At 34.2% G+C, this 18,769-nt stretch overlaps 1 protein-coding gene across 6 annotated transcripts in view; it reads left to right on the top strand.

The window, feature by feature from the left end:
- The window catches only part of CDK8 (cyclin dependent kinase 8), a 135,849-nt gene that overhangs the window by 48,156 nt on the left and 68,924 nt on the right, over positions 1–18,769 (top strand). For all 6 annotated transcript variants that reach the window (XR_005378440.1, XM_038573422.1, XM_038573424.1 and 3 more), the window contains exon 2: positions 12,726–12,801. Coding sequence is in view for 5 of the 6 variants with exons in the window: in XM_038573422.1 (XP_038429350.1) it covers positions 12,726–12,801 (76 nt within the window). In the remaining variant the exon portion in view is untranslated. The remainder of the gene's footprint in view (positions 1–12,725; positions 12,802–18,769) is intronic.

Here is an 18,769-nt window from a genome sequence, read left to right as displayed (position 1 = left end):
TTAGACTTTCTACATATAACTGTCAGTATAGATCTCTTCTGAGAAATAAAACGCAGAAATACAAGCCAAAGAACATTTCCAAGTTTCTGTAAACATTGTCAATTTAAATACTTTTGCTTATAATTCATCTTAATATTATTTTTTTTTAAAGATTTATTTATTTATTTATGATAGTAACACTGAGAGAGAGAGAGAGAGAGAGAGGCAGAGACACAGGAGGAGGAAGAAGCAGGCTCCATGCCAGGAGCCTGATGTGGGACTCGATCCTGGGACTCCAGGATCGCGCCCTGGGCCAAAGGCAGGCGCTAAACTGCTGAGCCACCCAGGGATCCCCTTTTAATTCATGTTAAAGAAAGAAATCAAACGTTAGAATCCAAGTTAACTCTAAAGCTATGGCTACTATGTTTTGGAAAATTGGGTTACTAGGATGAAATAGCTTATGTGTTTATAGCTCCTTATAAGTCTGTTTCATATCTAGATCACTGCTTCAGACTCAGAATAGATTTATAATTATAAAATTGGCCTTCATGCAGGTATTCTCATTCTTTGATGTCAGATTTATAAAGTATATGTTATATTTTCATCTTAGGACTTTATACTAGTACGAATGAAGACAGAAGTTATCCATAGAGTCACCAAGCTAAGTCTTGCAAGTGCAGTGATGTGTATGTAGTATGAGAAAATTCGTCATTGCATTAGTGCCCACTATATCTGGTTTGCAGTCATAAAAATATATTCACTTTTCATTATAATCAGATAACTGTCTTCTCACAATTGATCTTTTCTCCAGATGTCTAATTCAAGAACAATTTTATAGATGATTAATTACAGAAATTGTATCAGCGGACATGTTACACGATACAGATTATTTCACAAAATGTTATGAACTATTTCATGTGATGTGTCATTTAGAAGTATTTAGCTCTTTAAAGGTGTAAAAAATCAATTTATCTGTTGTAGCAAAGCTTATCTAACATGTAGGAGATGTTAAGAGTTTATTAGAATCTAAATTTGTACCTCTCATTTTGTGGGTTGGAAATTGGTTTTCCCTACTAACTTTATTTACATTTTGTGATTAATCTAATTCTGATAATCGTGTTTTCCCTCTTTTATGTAGTCTTTTGTGCCTTGTCTCTCAGCTTCAAATTGCTCAAGTATGTAATTTGCTAAATCATAGCTTTTATACACAGTTTACATTTTTTTTACTTCTTTGCTATTCTTTAGTTTTATGTAATGAATTAAAAGATCGTAGATCTGTGAATGCTACACGTAAAACTTTAAACTTCAGGTAGTCTTTTGTTTTAAGATCTTTTCGTCCTCCTTGCTTATATAATAACGGCAGCTTTAAATTAAGAGTTTCTGATAGCTCGTTATCTGTGCTTTGCCATATGAGTTATTAGGCGGGAATTTGAATGTGTGTGTGTAAGTAAAAAGCAAAAATAATCTGTTTATTAGCTCACGTAGGTAGAGGAGATTTGTTCATTTACATATGACCCATTTATTGCTGTGGTGGAAAATGCCTAAGAGTGTTTTACCTGGAAGCAATTTGTAAAAGAGTTGGTAGTCATAATTTCCTGAACAGAGCCAATATAGTGTGTAGTTGAAGATGCTTTTGGAATCAGACTGCATGGATTCGAGGTTCTGGTGTGCTGCTCTCTAGACTTGTGACTCAGATTCTTTGTTTCCTTTTGTGTAAAATGGGATACTGATAATGCATTGTGATGTCATTATTAAACAGTGCTTGCACATAAAGGACAATCTGTGTCATAAGCTATATAAACTACATAATTGATACTTTATTTTTTGTAAGCCACTTATAAAATTCTTCTCATTACTATCTGAGTTAAAACAATACTGTGACAGTCAGTAACTTATTTATCCTAAAAATGATTTCTTCTTCTTCTGTGTGTATATATTTAGATGTATATCTGTATATCTCTATGTATATGTGCAGACATATAAGTGTACATGTGTATTTGTATTTATGTACACATACATAAATATGTTTTTGAAATGTGCTTATGTATATGTTTATAAATATTTTTGCAGAGAAAGTATGTGGTTATGCTGTCTATACATAACTACATACATGTAAAATCATATTTTGTATAAATCCAGTGCATGTGTGGCATGGACTTTTAACATTTATTTCAAATGCTTAATGTAGTACTTGGCTATGGAAAGTGCTTGGTACATATTATCATATTCTTCTAGGAATCCCATTCCTTGTCTGCCTGCGGAAGTTGCATTTATTGAATATTCACTTGTGGAGAAAGGGCTTTCTGGTATTTTGGAAAGTTGGAGGCAAAGGTATATAGGTCCCACTCCTGGGAAATGATTCTGCTTTTTCCCCTCAGATTAACACTGAGTTTGCCCAAGAACTAGGAAAACCCTGGGCTTATAAATCTACTAATAGAGTAATTTTTAATAGAATGCTATGAAAGTGTCAGATATAACAGGTTAATGTTAATATTGCTGCAGGACTTAAACTTCTCTAATCTGGCAGGAACCTGCTTTGTGAGGAGAGACTCACTGGCAGCTGATAACCTCCCCTTTACCTTTCATCCACTCAGAAATATTCTGCATATTTTATTACTCTATGTGGCCCCTGTTTCTGGTAAGAGGATATGTATTTACCTAATTACAATGAGACTCTATCCATTTCTACCTTATATGTAATTGGTGTTGGAATAGTGGGTGGAAGGAAACAGGTAAGAGGCAGGTTTCTTCTTGCCAGTTTTTAACTCCTGTGAAGCACTGTGCCTATATGTAGGACTGCATTAGGCAAAGTGAGTTTATTACTCCCTAATTTTACTCCTGTTAATGTATTGAAAGTAGCAAAATTTTAGTTTGGGCACTTGTTATTCGACTTTTAGATTATTGACAATAACTTCCCAATTACCCTTCTTGCCTTGCTTTGACCCTTCAGTGTGTGCTGATGTGTGATCATCCTTAAGTTTAGTCTAGTCACATCTTAAATTTTATTGTTTAACACTGTCAAATATCTATGTAATTCTGTTGAAATTTTCATAATTTTTTTTATCTTTGGCATATACCAAATTTAACTCTTCTCCCACTATAATTTTTTTCCCCCAGACTTTTAGGAAATCCTGTTTTTGTACTTGAGTAGGGATAGTTCCATTTAACTGGTTGTTTCTTGGTTTTTGTACATGCAATTGAATTGAAAATACTGGTTGGGGGCAGCCCGGGTGGCTCAGCCGTTTAGCACCGCCTTCAGCCCAGGGCCTGATCCTGGGGTCCCGGGATCAAGTCCCATATCGGGCTCCCTGCACGGAGCCTGCTTCTCCCTCTGCCTGTGTCTCTGCGTCTCTCTCTTTCTCTCTCATTAATAAAAGAAAAAAAAAATACTGGTTGATACATGGTATACTGTCATTGTCAATCTGTGCAAGATTCTGTATTCTTTATTTTTCATTCTCCTATTTCTGCCCCATTCTCTTTTCCCAGTATAATCAGCTCCCAATCTTATTTTTTCATTTTTATCCTTTCATCCCCTATTTCAATCTAAATATCTTATAACATACTTAAATCCCTGATATTGTTTATGTATGGTTATGTTTTTTTTTTTTTTTTTAAGATTTTATTTATTCATGTGAGACACAGAGAGAGAAGCAGAGACATAAGCAGACTCTCTTTGGGGAGCCTGTTGTGGGACTTGATTCCAGGACCTCAGGATCATGACCTAAGCCAAAGGCAGGTGCTCAACCACTGAGCCACCCAGGTGCCCTGGTTATAAGTTTTTATGTAAAAAACTCTGGTATAATTCTCATTCCTTTTAAACATTATCTGTTTCTACTTAACTATACATAAACCCCATTCATTGCTTTTTACCTTATATTCTCAGTATGTGCATACACCATGTGTTACTTCTCTGTTCCCAGTGATGGATACATAGTATACCTCTATTTGCTTCTATAACTATGTCATTTTTTGTAGCTATCTGAAACCCTTCCTGTGGTATACAGTCAGGAGAGGAATTGCTGGTGTAGGAAGTACACATACTTAATATCACTATTCCAGATTGCTTTCTAAAATGTTTGTGCCAGTTTATACTCATAGTAATAGTATACAAGGGTTACCTTTCCTTTATGTTTTCACCAGTTTAAATGAGAAGCATTAAATAATGTTAAATATTAGTCTTAAAAATACTGAAAACAAAAATAGAATGCAAGAATGAGAGGGTAGATATTTATTAACTTATGTAGAAAAACTTTTGTGGCCAGATTTTTCTTTATAAATTCAGGTTTAACCCTGTGTTACTAATGATAGAATTAAGACTTTGCATGTGAGAAACCGAGCTGTAATGTAATGACTTCAGATCCCATCCATTTTATTTGTTCAACAGTGAGCATTCATAACATTCTTTTCACTTACAGAGTATTGTTGACAGGGTAGAGTGTAGATTGAGGGAGAAAAAGACATTTTTACGGTATCTTAATAACATGAATCTTGAATATTTATTGACAGTAATAAGTGGAGTATAATATATGAACATTTAAGAAACATTTGGGTATATTCACATGCCTGATGTAATAGTACTTTTAAGAAAAGAAATATTTAGGGCCAAATTGGAATAAATTAGTGGATATGTGAAATAGGAAAGACCAACCATTTGGGAGAAAAATACTATGCATTAATTTCTGGTCTTAGTGTTGCTTATTTCTTCGACCATGATTATTAAGGAGAAGAAAAATGATTATAAGTGACTATGCCAAGATACAGTTCTTGAAGTCAAGATGCAATGACTATAGTAACTTTACTCTTTGTAGAGTAGTGCTCAGAAAAATATGACACTTTGGGAAGATTAAGAAAGATTGTTAAGTAATCTGTTTCTAAGCAAAAAGCCAAGTACCAAATGTGTAGACAGAAACTTTCCTAGGTTTGACATCCCAGGGGCTGCCTGTCCTGTTTATTTTGATTTTACTATTTCAGGAGTTGCTTAGTAGTTGAGTATGATTGCCCAGGAACCAGAGTGAGCTGGGTTGCACCTAAAAGAAGGTGGCTACAATCTTAGTAATTAGTTTGTTTGCATATTTTAGTGAAATCATGAGCAAATTGTACCCAGGAATTGGATTCATACAAAAAGTAACTAGGGATACAAAGAGCAGTATTATGGGTATTGTTATTGACATAATAGGTGTCTGTTAACAATTCAGAAATATAAACCAGCATAGAAGATGGAAAGGAGACTGGAGGGGAAAGTGAGAGCGTGCAGATTTCAGCCTGTCTTTGGTTCTGGCCATTTAGATCTTGTTCCGTGGGTCCTGGATAGAAGCTATCTCTAGAATCATCTTCTAGAGGATTCTTAGGAATCCTCAGTGTGAGATCTCTGGCTGGGATGGTCTTCCAGTAATTTGAGGATGTGTTATATCACTGTAATTGAGAGCTGTGCATTGAAGGAGTTTTACTGCTATTTTAGTTGTCAACAGAATATGGCAAGGTCATTTCCATGGGGGTTCACGTGCAGTTTTCCCCTAACGATGCTGCAAAAATAGCCAGTCACCTAATCTAAGAGCATGTGGAGCTGATTAAGTATCTAGGTAAAGAAGATAAGATTGAACAGTTCTGCAAAATTATTATGTTAACCTGAATTATTAGAATGGCAGAGAACGGCTTCTCTATTGACACACACACACACACATATATATAATACACAATTTTTTTAAAAATTTTTATTTATTTATGATAGTCACACAGAGAGAGAGAGAGAGGCAGAGACATAGGCAGAGGGAGGAGCAGGCTCCATGCACCAGGAGCCTGACGTGGGATTCGATCCCGGGTCTCCAGGATTGTGCCCTGGGCCATAGGCAGGCGCTAAACCACTGTGCCACCCAGGGATCCCTAATACACAATTAATTTATAAGGATTTTGTGATTACCCACAGAGCTAGAATGTATTGTGAACTGTGAGGACTTTAACCAACCTGCAAGCCTCCTTGATTTCTACCATCAAGGGTGGTATGCCTGTTCCTGATTGATAAGGATATTAAAACCTAGAAACAAAAATGAAATTGAAAGTTATTGTACCAGTTTTTCATATAAATATGTTTAATATATATACACACATACATGAATATATTTTATTTGCATTTAATCTATAAAGATTGAACTTCTCTTTGGATTTGTCAAATCAATTTAGAGATTGAGTTTTCAGAATAGAAAATCCAAAGTTATTTTAAGTGTAAAAGATACTATCAGTTTTATTATTTTGATTTTGGGACTTAAGTTCACAAAAGATAAAATCAAGAATTTTAAATGATAATAATACATGAACCATAGGGTATCTAAAGGTAAAAAGTAATTAGTTCTAAGGAATATTTGAAAATCCTATAGCAATAGGAACAGTAATTATTAGGACCTTTAATCTTTTTAAAGTAGATTTTATTAAAAATGATTTAAACTATGGTTATGGCCCAATGATACATATTTAAGAGCATTCTTTCCTGAATTGGAAATGTTAAGATTATTAAAAATACCTAAGATGTCACACTAAAGCAAGTTAGGTTGTTGAGTTCACATCTCTATAGCATCTGGCCAGGTAAACTTCTTGTCTTGCACAATCACTAAGATTCCATGGTGTGTGTAGTCTGGCATCCTCCCAGACGTTTTCCCCACAGTAACCATCAAACTGTAGCATTCAATGGTAGTTGCTTATGATCTGCTTCCAAATTATTGCATAATAAAGATAATTACATCTTTAACACATTAGATTTTATGTAATTCACAATTTTAACTACATAACTAAATAGTGATTAGTTCAGCGGTTTCTTTCTTTTTCTTTTTTTTCTCCCCCCTAAAGCATGACTTTTTCCATGAAGGAAGCAGTGCACTGATTTATATTCTGGCTCAAGCTCCTTGATCTGGCTGACTACTCCATAATATTTTCCTGTCATTGCAGCTGACAGTATAATTTTCCAGAACAGACTCTTAAACTCCAAACCACATCTATTGACACTGTAATCAATATTCATGATTTCATGTAATCCAGTTAGATTAGAACTTCTAACTTCTGCTATTGAGAAGTCCACAGATATCCTGATTTCTGATCCTTTTTTAAAATTTAGTTTTATTGAGATATAATTTACATATAGCATTGTGTAAGTTGAAGGTGTACAACTTGACTGATAAAATATATACGTTGCAATATGATTACCACTGTAATGTAGCTAACACTTCTATCATGTCACATAATTATCATTTCTTTTTTTGGTGGGGAAAATTAAGATCTAGTCTTTTAGTAACTTTGAAGTGTATAATACAGTGTTGTTGTCTATAATCACTGTGCTGTACATTGGGTCTCCAGGACATTTTTGTCTGCTGGTTGCAAGTTTGTACCTTTAAACAAATCTCTCCACTGAGCTCAGACCCTGGTAACCACCTTGTACTTTGTTTTTATGAGTTTTGGAATTCCACATGTAAGTGATACCATACAGTATTTGTCTTTCTCTGATTTCTCTCACTTAGCTTAATGTCCTCAGGTTCATCCATGTCACAAAATGGCAGGATTTCCTTCTGTCATAGCTGAGTAATATTTACTATTTCTAAGTGACCTGTTCCCTATCTCCACTGGAAGCTTGTAAAATCTACTCATCTCAATTCTTCTGAAATGTCCAAATATTGTGTCTTGATGGCTTATTTTCAGCTGTTTGTGATGGGAACTCATTGGACCCTTTCGGTTTTATAAATCCTGTCATTCAGTTTAGGAAGTTTCCTTGAATTACTTGATAAATTTTCTTTCTTTTCTCTTTTCTTTCTTTCTCGAACTCTTAACTATTTGTATATTGGATTTCATGGACTGGTTGTCTAATTTTTCTGTTTTTCTTTCATGTTTTTCTTACTTTATTGTTCTATTTTCTAGAATATCTCTTCAATTTTATCTTCTATCCAACCAGTTCTACTTCCAGAGATATCTTCGTTTGCTGCTTTTGGAGGATTTTGCTGTGTACATCTAATTTGTTCTCATCTTTCTTCACTGTCAGCTTCTGAGTTGGTTTTCTTGGATCCTCTCAATCAGTTAGTGTCTGTCCACTTACTTTGGAGTTTCCAAAATTTTATGCCGCCGCCTTTCCATTTTTTATCCATATGAGTTTCTATCTTTAAAACATTTCTTTACCATAGTTTTAGCAGGGTTTTAGGAGGGAAGTGAAATTTCATACGTGTGTTCAATACTCTATTTTACCAAAACACTGCTCATTTTTTTTTGACTACTTTACAGCCATTTTATATAATTGACTTACTCCTCCTGATGATTAAAGGCAAGTGTTCATCATGGTTCCATCCTCTTCTCTTCTTTTGGTTTTCTCACATAACACACTTTTCCTCAGCTTTATTTATTATTTTTCTAATGTAATATTTTCTTCTCCTATGTTTTCTACTCTCCCTGAAGTGAAGCTATCACATATATTCTATCCCCCTCTAAGGAGACAGCTGACCTAGAAGACCCCCTCCCATCTTACTTCTGCCTGTTTCTAAAATCACATCTGTCCTCAGGGCTGTCAGCATGTTTCATGATGTTAAATTGCTACTGCTACTCTCTGCTGTTCCCTGAGTATGTCTCACCTTCCCCATGCTTCTGTATTTTTGTACATGTTGTTCCTACTTTCTGGGATGTCTGCTCTAACTACTGATTTATCTCCCCAGCTCCTCCCTCCTTTCCTGACAAACTTCTGAAGTCTTAAGAATCTCTGCTTATGAAGCCTCTTTCTGAAGCTTGCTTTCATCTTGATTCAACCCTTGAAGCTATAGTTGTTCATCCTCTCTATTTATAGCACTTAGAACACTATATTGCAATTATTTATTTATACAGTCTACCTTCTTCAACTGGATCATGACTGAAACTAGGGAACAAATCCTTTTCCTCTCCAATGTGCCTTTTTACTAAAAAGTGACTGTGTGGATGGATATATAAGTAAATGTGTATTATAAATCACAGGGCACTATTATATTATGATGGTAATTATATTCAGTGATTTTCAAGAGGAGGTTGCCTTTTCGCTAATCAAACATCTTTTTTATTCTCCCATTTCACCTTTCTTTCTCATCATTTACGTTTATAAAATATAAGACATATAATTGCTTGGGATGAGGGAGAGGACTATGCAGATTAGAATTTTTCAGTTCATTGAGAAGACATTTGCATATAGCAACTTGGCTATTATTAAGTAAGAGAAATTCAGGGTCATTGTTAAGGAAGTAGGTAAATGGGTAAGCCTTTGGTTTAATATTTTTTCCCCCACCACTCTCTTTCTCCTTAGGGCGCTCAGATCTAGAATGCTATCCTCAAATAATACATATAAACAGTCTCTTATGCTCCTGGGTTAACCATCTGATTAAATCAGTAACATGCACGTAAAAGTGTCTAATAGACTTATTCTGACCCTGACTTCATTTTATTTATTTGTTTTTAAAGATTTATTTATTTTGAGAGAGACAATGTGTGAGAACAGGGGGAGGGGCAGCAGAAGAGGGAGAGACAATTTCAAGCAAACTCCCCACTGACTGTGGAACCCCACTCAGGGTTCATTCTCATGATCCTAAGATCAGGACCTTAGCTAAAACCAAGAATGAGTTGCTCAGCTGACTGAGCCATGCAGGTGCCCCTTGACTTCATTTTATTTTTGTGTCACCCTCTTTAATTTTTTTTTTAACTTTTTCAGAAATCATTCAGACTTAGTGAACATTAAGCATAGATTCACTTAATGTAGTTTTAAAATAATGAGTGCCCATGGTGCTTTACTAGAAAATATATTGTAAAGCTGGTTGTGGTACAACAAATCTTTTTTCAGAGAAATAATGTTGGTATTGGGATTTTTTTCCACAGCTAAGGATTTGGTGTAAATATGTTGTAGAAACCAAGATAAAGCTATGTGAGTCTTAATAATTTAAGATAATGTAGTATTAAATGAACTTAAATGAATTGGTTTTATATGAGTTATTCAACCAAACCTTCTTTTACTCTGTTCAGATCTTGAACTCTACCACCTTTGCCCTTACTTTTAGTATATGACCTAATTTCCAACATCAGGAAAATAGGAAGTCCATCAAGATGAGAACTCTTCCTAAAAGCATTTCTCCTTCTAGCCCTATCTAATTTTCCTCCAGCATTTCAGTCTTTGCTTTCCTAATTTTTACGTCTCTCTCTCTTGTATCAGCAGCTCCGTTTCTCTGGGTTCTTCCTGTCAATGCTTAGCCTATTCAAGTCTCTTCCATCTTAAAAAAAATAGTAATTCTTTAACCTTGTGTATGATTCCAGCTACTGTTGTACATTTTCCCCTTCAAATACCTACACTTATTGTCTTAGTTTGCTTTTATGCCCCAGTCATTCCTCAGCCTTCTGCAATAGACTCTGCCACAACATCACTCCCAACTATTTTTGCCTAGTCTATTCTCTGGTGACTTCATCATTGCTAAATTCAGTGAACACTTCTCCGTCCTCACCTTACTAGCCTTCTCTGCACCTTTTGATACTATTTACCATTCTGCCCTTTTTCAAAATCTTGTTTTTTTTTTTTTTTTTTGGACAGTCCTCCTTTTTGGTGTCACTTTGCTCTCATGGCTTTGATTGCCGTGTATATGCTAATTATAGTAAATCCATGTCTTCAGCTTTTTCTTGAGCTTTACACGTGTTTATTCAGCTTGCCATCCTCATTTAGGTGTCTCATATGTATTGCAGACTTAACCTATACAAAACAGACTTTTGTGTTCTTGTTCCCTCAGATCTTTTCTTCTTGCTGCTTTTTATTTCAGGTAGTAATGTTGCCGTTAACCTGTTGCTGGGGCAGAAATCATTTTCTTTGACTCTTTCTTCTGCCCAATATCCAGTCACCAAGTGCTCTTGGTTCTAACATATATTGTTCCAGTCTGTCTGCCCTGTGTGACAACCACCATTCTACAGCTACCACCATCATCTCTCACCTGAGTAATTTTAATGCTGCTTACTTTTAACTGGCTTCTCTGCCTCTGCCTTTAACTGGCTACTCCCCTTAAGCATTCAAAAGGCAACCAAAGATCCTTTTTTTCAAACAAAATATAACTAATATTTTCTTTTTAAAGAAATCTTTAATGGAGTGCTTTCTGTTATACTTGGAGTAAAAAAGACTTTTATGTTCTGATTCCTAATTAACGTCGTCAGCCACATGCCTCATTGTTTTCTGTGTCTCTTCTCCCTCAAATGATTTCTCTCACCTCATTTGTTTTCACATTGTGTTTCCCCCTAAACTCATCTCTCTCTCTTTCTCTCTCTCTCTCTCTCACACACACACACACACACACACACACACACCAGCAGTTCTTGAATCTGATCTGGGAACCACTAGTTACCCCACAATCTTTCAGAAGGTCCATAAAGTTGATACTTTTCATAGTAGTGCTATGATATTACAGTTGACCCTTGAATAGTGTGGGGGTTGGGGGAGTATCGACAGCCCACTACTATGACTACAGTCTAAAATTCACATATAACTTTTACTTCCCCAGAACTTAACTACTAATAGCCTTACAGATAACATAAACAGTAGATTAATACATATTTTGTATGTTACATGAGTTATATACTGTATTCTTATAATAAAGTAAGCTTGAAAAATATTAAAATCATAAAATACATTTATAATACTGAATTGTATTTATTGAAAAAAAATCTACGTATTAAGTGGGCCATGCAATTCAAACCCATGTTGTTCAAGGGTCAATGGTATTTCCTTTTCTCGTTGTCTCATGAATGTACAGTGGGTTTTTTCCCAAAGATATCATAACGTGATGAGGTCATTGCTCTGGTGGCTAATAGATACATGCTTTTGCATTCTATGTTTTTAAAAGTTCTCATTTAAAAAATATAATAGGGTAAATAGTGATAGATACAACAAATAAAAACTCTTGAGGGTGTTCAGTAATATCTAAAAGAGTAAAGGGATCCTGAATCAAAAAAGTTTGAGAATTGCTGTTTAGGCTTCATTTGAATGGTGTTACGGTGTTTGTTTTGAGAAGTTTTTGCTTAGATCCTCCATTAGAGTAACCATTGAGTATCCTCTGTGGTTTGCACTTGCCCTATCATAGCACTTACCAAACTGTGTGTTAGTTATTTATCTGTCCAGGCCAGCAGACACAGAAAGCTCTGTAGAAGGAACAGTGCTCTATCCCAGTACCGAGCACAGTTCTGAATACATAGTAAGTGCTCAATAAACACATGTTGAGCAACTCTCTTCAAAGGTATTTGGGGGATATAAGGACTATAACATGTTTGAAATTATAAACATTTTATACTATAGTAATGCATTTCTTTCTTTCTTTTTTTTTTTTTTTGACCCTAGTGTTTTTTTTTTGACCCACCAATATCTGAATGGGTTTTAGAAAGTAAGCTCTGTGTGTGTGTGTGTGTGTGTGTATTTGTGTTCAGTGCATAGTGTATAATACATGAGCATATGTAGAAAGGAAATGTGTACATGTTAGAGCAGAAAGAACCTATTTCTGAATCTTTGTCTTCCCAAACCATGGAGCCTTGAACAATTCTTTTTATTACTTTGAATCTAACTTTCTTCATCAAATAGTGGAATTGAACTAGATTATCTAAAAACGTTTTTCCTTAAATAAATACTTTCCCCATATGATTACGTATGAAAAACATCCGAAATGTATTAAATGTTACTTATGTATTAAAAATGCACATAAATTTAGTTTTGTCTGTATATTAAAATAACTTTGTTTTTACAGGAAAGATGATAAAGACTATGCTTTAAAACAAATAGAAGGAACTGGGATCTCTATGTCGGCATGTAGAGAAATAGCAGTAAGTGAAGTTCTTTTTATAATCGTTATTATCAATTGACTTACGAGTGTCAGCTGTGTAAGTCTCTGAATTGTATTTGTCACATATACACATTAATTGAAAATTGGTAAATTATTTTTCATATTGACTATGGAAAAATGTATTTGTTTCCTAAGAGAAGTAAAGGTGGTATGTAGTTCTATCAAAAGATCTATAAATCATTTATTTGGGAGTAAGTCAATCTTAGTTGTTTATATAAATGTATATTTTGCCAATAAATGTCACTGAATATGAAGGGTCCAGTTATTATTTCATTAGGTGCAATAAAAGTAAATTTGTATGAATCTATATGTAGTTCATTAAAATTAATATTTCTATTTTAATAAGATGAGATTATGTCATTACTTAAAATGAGATTGTGTTATTTGATTTTCATTGTATTTGTTCATTTGAATATGTAAAAATACATGCTGTTTTCTTTTGGAAACAGCTTTCCATGTGGTAGCTGTAGAATTTCATTTTGATTCCAAAGGAAAATATTCATGTTAATGCATTACTAAGTAATTATTCACACATTTAAACAGAGTGTTGCTTCCATGAGATATTACTTCAGTTTTTACTGTTGTAACACTATGGATCCAAATTTATCTTTTCTGGCTATAATCAAAATATTCTAGAATATATATTATAATCTTTGCTTTTGTGGCTTTTAGCCCTTGTATCTATCCACAGATCATAGGCTTTTTTGATTTAATTAATTAATATATTAATTTGAATAATTTTACCTGTTTAACAGAATCTGTGCTGTTGGGTTTTCACTTAGTAGCCATTTGTGTGTCATATTGATGAGAAATAGAGTAGGTAAAAGTAAGAAAAACAGAACAAGTGAGGATCCCTGGCCTTAAATATTTGCACACCAATGAGGAAAAAACACTCATCAATTTTTTAATAATAATGTACCGATCACAATGATAAAAGTGTGTGAGAATAAGAACGTGATCTACATCTAAGCAAGAGAATCAAAGAAGGTTGCAGGTTTTGGAAGATACGTAAGAATTACTTACATGAGGGCAGAGTAGAGGTGAGGTGGAGAGAGCGTTCTTTCTTAACCAAAGGTATGCCATGTTGGAACTTGTATTTCATGTAATTGATAGATTTTTATTGCTCTTGAATCTAGAGGAAGGATATCTGTACCTTTTCAGTTCTTCAACATCTACAGTTCTACATATTCTAGTTAGTTTTAAAGAATTAAAATCCATCACACCGTGGTTAGTGATATTAGATGTCCTGTCAGAGATCACCTTTGGAGGGGTCAGGGAGTGACAGAAAGGGGAAACAAGGGAACTTGCAGGATTCTAGTAAGGTTCTGTTTCTTGATTTTGTTCTGGGTCTGGTTATATAGGTTTATTGTGTGAGAACTCACTGAGCTGTGCACTTACGGTGTGTGTGCTTATCTCTGTTTATTAAATTTCAACAAAATATTTTAAAAACTAATAACTCTTCATTTTAGGAACAGACATTCTTCATGTATATGTTGATAACTGTAAATGCAATTAAGCACAGAAAGAAATATGAAAACTTATTTTTAATGTGTTTGATTATGGCTCTTCTAACCTAAAAGGAGCAGAAATTTTTATTTTTAATGAAATTTACTAATTTTTCCTTTTTATGACTATTAATTTCTGTGTCTGGCTGAAGAAATCTTTACTTCTTGATTGTGAAGAAATTTTCCCATGTTTTCTTCTAAAAGCTGGGTAATTTTGGTTTTACTTTTTAGTTTATGTTATACTTAATTCAGTTTTGTTTGTATGGGTGTAATGTTAGGTTAGAGCTTCTCCCGCACTTCACCCTATGTAAGTGTACAATTGTGGGATCATTTTTTAAAAAAGATTCTTCCTCATTGAATTTGTTTGGCACCTTTGTAAAAACTTAAATGACTATGTAAGTATGGACTATTTTTGGTCTCTATTCTGTTCCATCTCTTTGTCCATCTTTACGCCAGTCTGAGGTCACTCCAGCTTTACAGCAAGATTTGAAGGCCACCAGCCTTATACTTCTATTTCAGGATTGTTTGGGCTATTTTAGGTCCTTTGCATTATCATATAAATTTTTGAATCAGCTAGTCAATTTTTACTTCTAAAATATGCCTACTGGGATTATGGTTTGGATCAGTTCAGGGAAAATTGATATCTTAATATTTTGAAGCATCCAATCCATGAATCTAAAAAGATATACTTTCTATTTTTAAAGATTTTCTTTAATTTTTCTCAACAATGTTTTGTAGTTTTTAGTTGTAGAGATTTTGCATACCTTCTGTTAAATTCGTGTCCAGGGACTTCATGTTTTCTGGCGCTATTGTAAATGGGATTATTTTAAAAATTTTATTTCCTATTTGCTTCTATATTTAGAAATAGAACCTTAAAAAAGGAAACAATTTTTAAAATATTACACATTTCATATATGTTGTATGTCTAAATTCACTGGTAGATTTTGGTGATGTATGCAGATTTTCTACATAAAAAATTATGTCATGTGATTTGGAATAGTTTACGGTTTTCCACTTTTTAATTTTTATTTCTTATTGCACTGGCTGGGCCTTTCATATAATATTGAAGGGTAGGAGTGCCTGGGTGGCTCAGTCGGTTAAGCATCTGCCTTCAGCTCAGGTCATGATCCCAGAGTTCTAGGATCAAGTCCTTGCTCACTGGGGATCCTGCTTCTCCTTCTCCCTCTGCCTGCCTCTCCCCTTGGTTATATGCATGTGTTCTCTTTCTTTCTCTCTCTCTCTCTCTCTCTCAAGTAAATAAAATCTTAAAAAGAAAAATGTTGAAGATAATGACGATGAAGGTCTTTGACTTGTTCCCAGTCATGGGGAAAGTGTTTTCAGTGTTTAACTATTAGGTAAAATGCCAGTTCTACGTTTTTTATAGATGGCATCAGTCAGACTGAGGAGATTCCTTCTATTTTTTTCATAAGTGGTATCAGATTTTATTGGATGCTTTTTTCTATATTTACTGAAATGATCCTATAGTTCTCTTTTATTCTGTTACATTGATAGGTTACATTGATTTTTAATGTTTATCCAATTTTGCATTCTCAAAATAATCCCTACTTGGTTATATATTGTTAGATTTGATTTACTAGTGTGTTATTAAGGGGTTTTAAGTATGAGTTTGAAGGATGTTGGTCTATAATTATCTTTCCTGTAATATCTTTGTCTTTGGTATCAAGATTATGCTGCCCTCATGAAACACACTAGGCAGTCTTTCTTCATCCCCTACATTCTGACAATTTCTTTTTTTTTTTTTTTTTGACAATTTCTGTAAGAGTAGTAGTTTTTCTTCCTTAAATGTTTGATAGAATTCACCAACCAATATTATTTACTTAATAGATAAAGAGCTCTTCAGATTTTATATTTCATCCTGTGTTTGATATATTGTATTTTTTATGGAATTTGTCTATTTCATTTAAGTTGTTGAATTTAATAGCACAAAATTGTTCATAATATTTCATTAATATTTTCACATCTGTAACTTCTATAATGATGTCCTATTTATTGCAGATTAGTAATTTGTGTTTTCTGTCTCTATCATTGATCTCTGCTCTTAAATCTTTATTATTATTTTTTTCCTTCTATTTTTGGCTTACGGTTCTTTTTTATCTTCTTAAGGTAGAACTTTAGGTCATTGATTTTAAATTATTCGTTTCTTTTTTTTTTTTTTTAAAGATTTTATTTATTCATGAGAGATGGGGGTGGGGGGGAGGGGCAGAGACACAGGCAGAGGGAGAAGCAGGCTCCATACAGGGAGCCTGAGGTGGGACTCTATCCTGGGGTCTCCAGGATCAGGCCCTGGGCTGAAGGTGGCGCTAAACCGCTGAGTCATCCGGGCTGCCCTAAATTATTCTTTTCAATAAATAATTAAACTATAAATTTCCCTCTAAGCTGTATTCTACTTTCATTCTGAAGTTTTATTACATTGTATTTTCATTATCATTTAGTACAGAATATTTTCAGTTTTGTGATTTTTTTCTTTTATTCCTAGATTGTTTAGAAATATATTGTTTAATTTTTAGGGCCGCCTGGGTGGCTTGGTTAAATGTCCAACTCTTGATGGCTTGGTTAAATGTCCAACTCTTGATTTCAGCTCAAGTCATGATTTCAGGGTTGTGAGATCAAGCCCTGTGCCAGGCTTCATGCTCACTGTGGAGTCTGCTTGTCCTTCTTCCTCTGCCCTTCTAGTTTGTGCATTGTCTCTCACTCTCTTTCTCAAATAAATACATTAATTAAATATATTCATTTTTAAACATGAAGTAGGATAGAAAAACCTAGAAATGAGACCACAATATTATATGGTTAGTTAATCTTTGAAAGAGAAGGAATGGATATGTAATGGGAAAAAGTCTCTTCAGCAAATGATGTTGGGGAAACTGGACCACGTTCTTTCACTATACACAAAATAAACTCAAAATGGATTGAAGACCTAGATGTGAGATCTGAAACCGTAAAATTCCTTAAAGAGAGCACAGGCACTAATTTCTCTAACATTGGCTATAGCATCATTTTTCTCTGTCTCTCGAGGCAAGAGATATAAAAGCCAAAGTAATCTATTGGGATTACATCAAAATAAAAAGTTTCTGCACAGTGAAGGAAGCATTCAACAATACTAAAAGGCAACCTACTTAATGGGAAAAGATATTTGCAAATCATATATCTGATAAAAGATTAATATATCAAAAATATATAAAGAACTGATACAACACCCAAAAACAAATAACCCAATTAAAAATTGGGCAGAAGACCTGAAACAATCATTTCTCCAAAGAAGACATCCAGATGGCCAACAGACACAAAAAAAAGATTGCCCAACATCACTCATGATCAGGGAAATGCAAATCAAAACTACAGTGAAATACCACCTTATACCTGTCAAGATGGCTAAAATCAATAACACAAGAAACAACAGCTGTTGGTGAGAACGTGGAGAAAAAACTGTTGGTGGGAATACAAACTGGTGCAGCCATTGTAGAAAACAGTATGGTGGTTCCTCAAAAAGTTAAAAATAGAACTACCCTACCATCTAGTAATCACACTATTGCCCCAAAATGCAAAAACATTTATTCAAAGGGATGCTTGCATTCCTCTGTTTATTGCAATGTCATTTACAATATCCAAATTATGGAAGCAGCCCAAGTGTCCATCAATAGATTAATGGATAGAGAAGACGTGGAATGTGTATTGGTGTGAGAGAGGAATATTCAGTCATAAAAAAAGAATGGAATCTTGCTGTTTGCACCAACATGGATGGAGCGAGAGAGTATAATGCTAAGTGAGTAAGTCAGTCAGAGAAGGACAAGTACCATATGATTTCATTCATGTGCAATTTAAGAAACAAAACAAATAAGCAAAGGGGAAAAAGAGAGAGCCAAACCAAGAAATAGACTCTTAACTATAGGGAACAAACTGATGGTTACCAGAGGGGAGGTAGATGGGAAATGGGGAAAATAGGTTATGGGGATTAGAGTACACTTACCATGATGAACACCGAGTAATGTATAGAATTGTTGAATCACTATATTGTACACCTGAAACTAATATAACACTGTATGTTAACTATACTGGAATTATAATAAAATACTTAATAAAAACAGTTTTTTAAACATGAGTCTTGAGATAATTTATTGTCATTGATTGCTATTTCCATGTGGTCAGAGAAAAGAGATCCTATATTTTAGAGATATATACTGAAATATATAATAGGAAATCATATCAGTCTAGGATTTATTTAAAAATAATCCAGGGGTGGGATGGGAGGAGTGGGTATGAATGTTGAATAAATGAGATAGACTGAGAGTAGATGTTGATACATGGGGAAGGGTCTGTTTTACTATTCTATTTTATTTACTTTTGAAAATTTTGTATAATAAAAAATTAAAAAGAAAAAAGGAGTCCCATCTATTTTGGCACATCTTATCAGTCTTCTCTCCCTTC

This window comes from Canis lupus, chromosome 25 (genome assembly GCF_011100685.1).
Source record: "Canis lupus familiaris isolate Mischka breed German Shepherd chromosome 25, alternate assembly UU_Cfam_GSD_1.0, whole genome shotgun sequence".
Lineage (NCBI taxonomy): Eukaryota > Metazoa > Chordata > Mammalia > Carnivora > Canidae > Canis > Canis lupus.
This window is presented reverse-complemented; position numbering and strand designations above follow the sequence as displayed.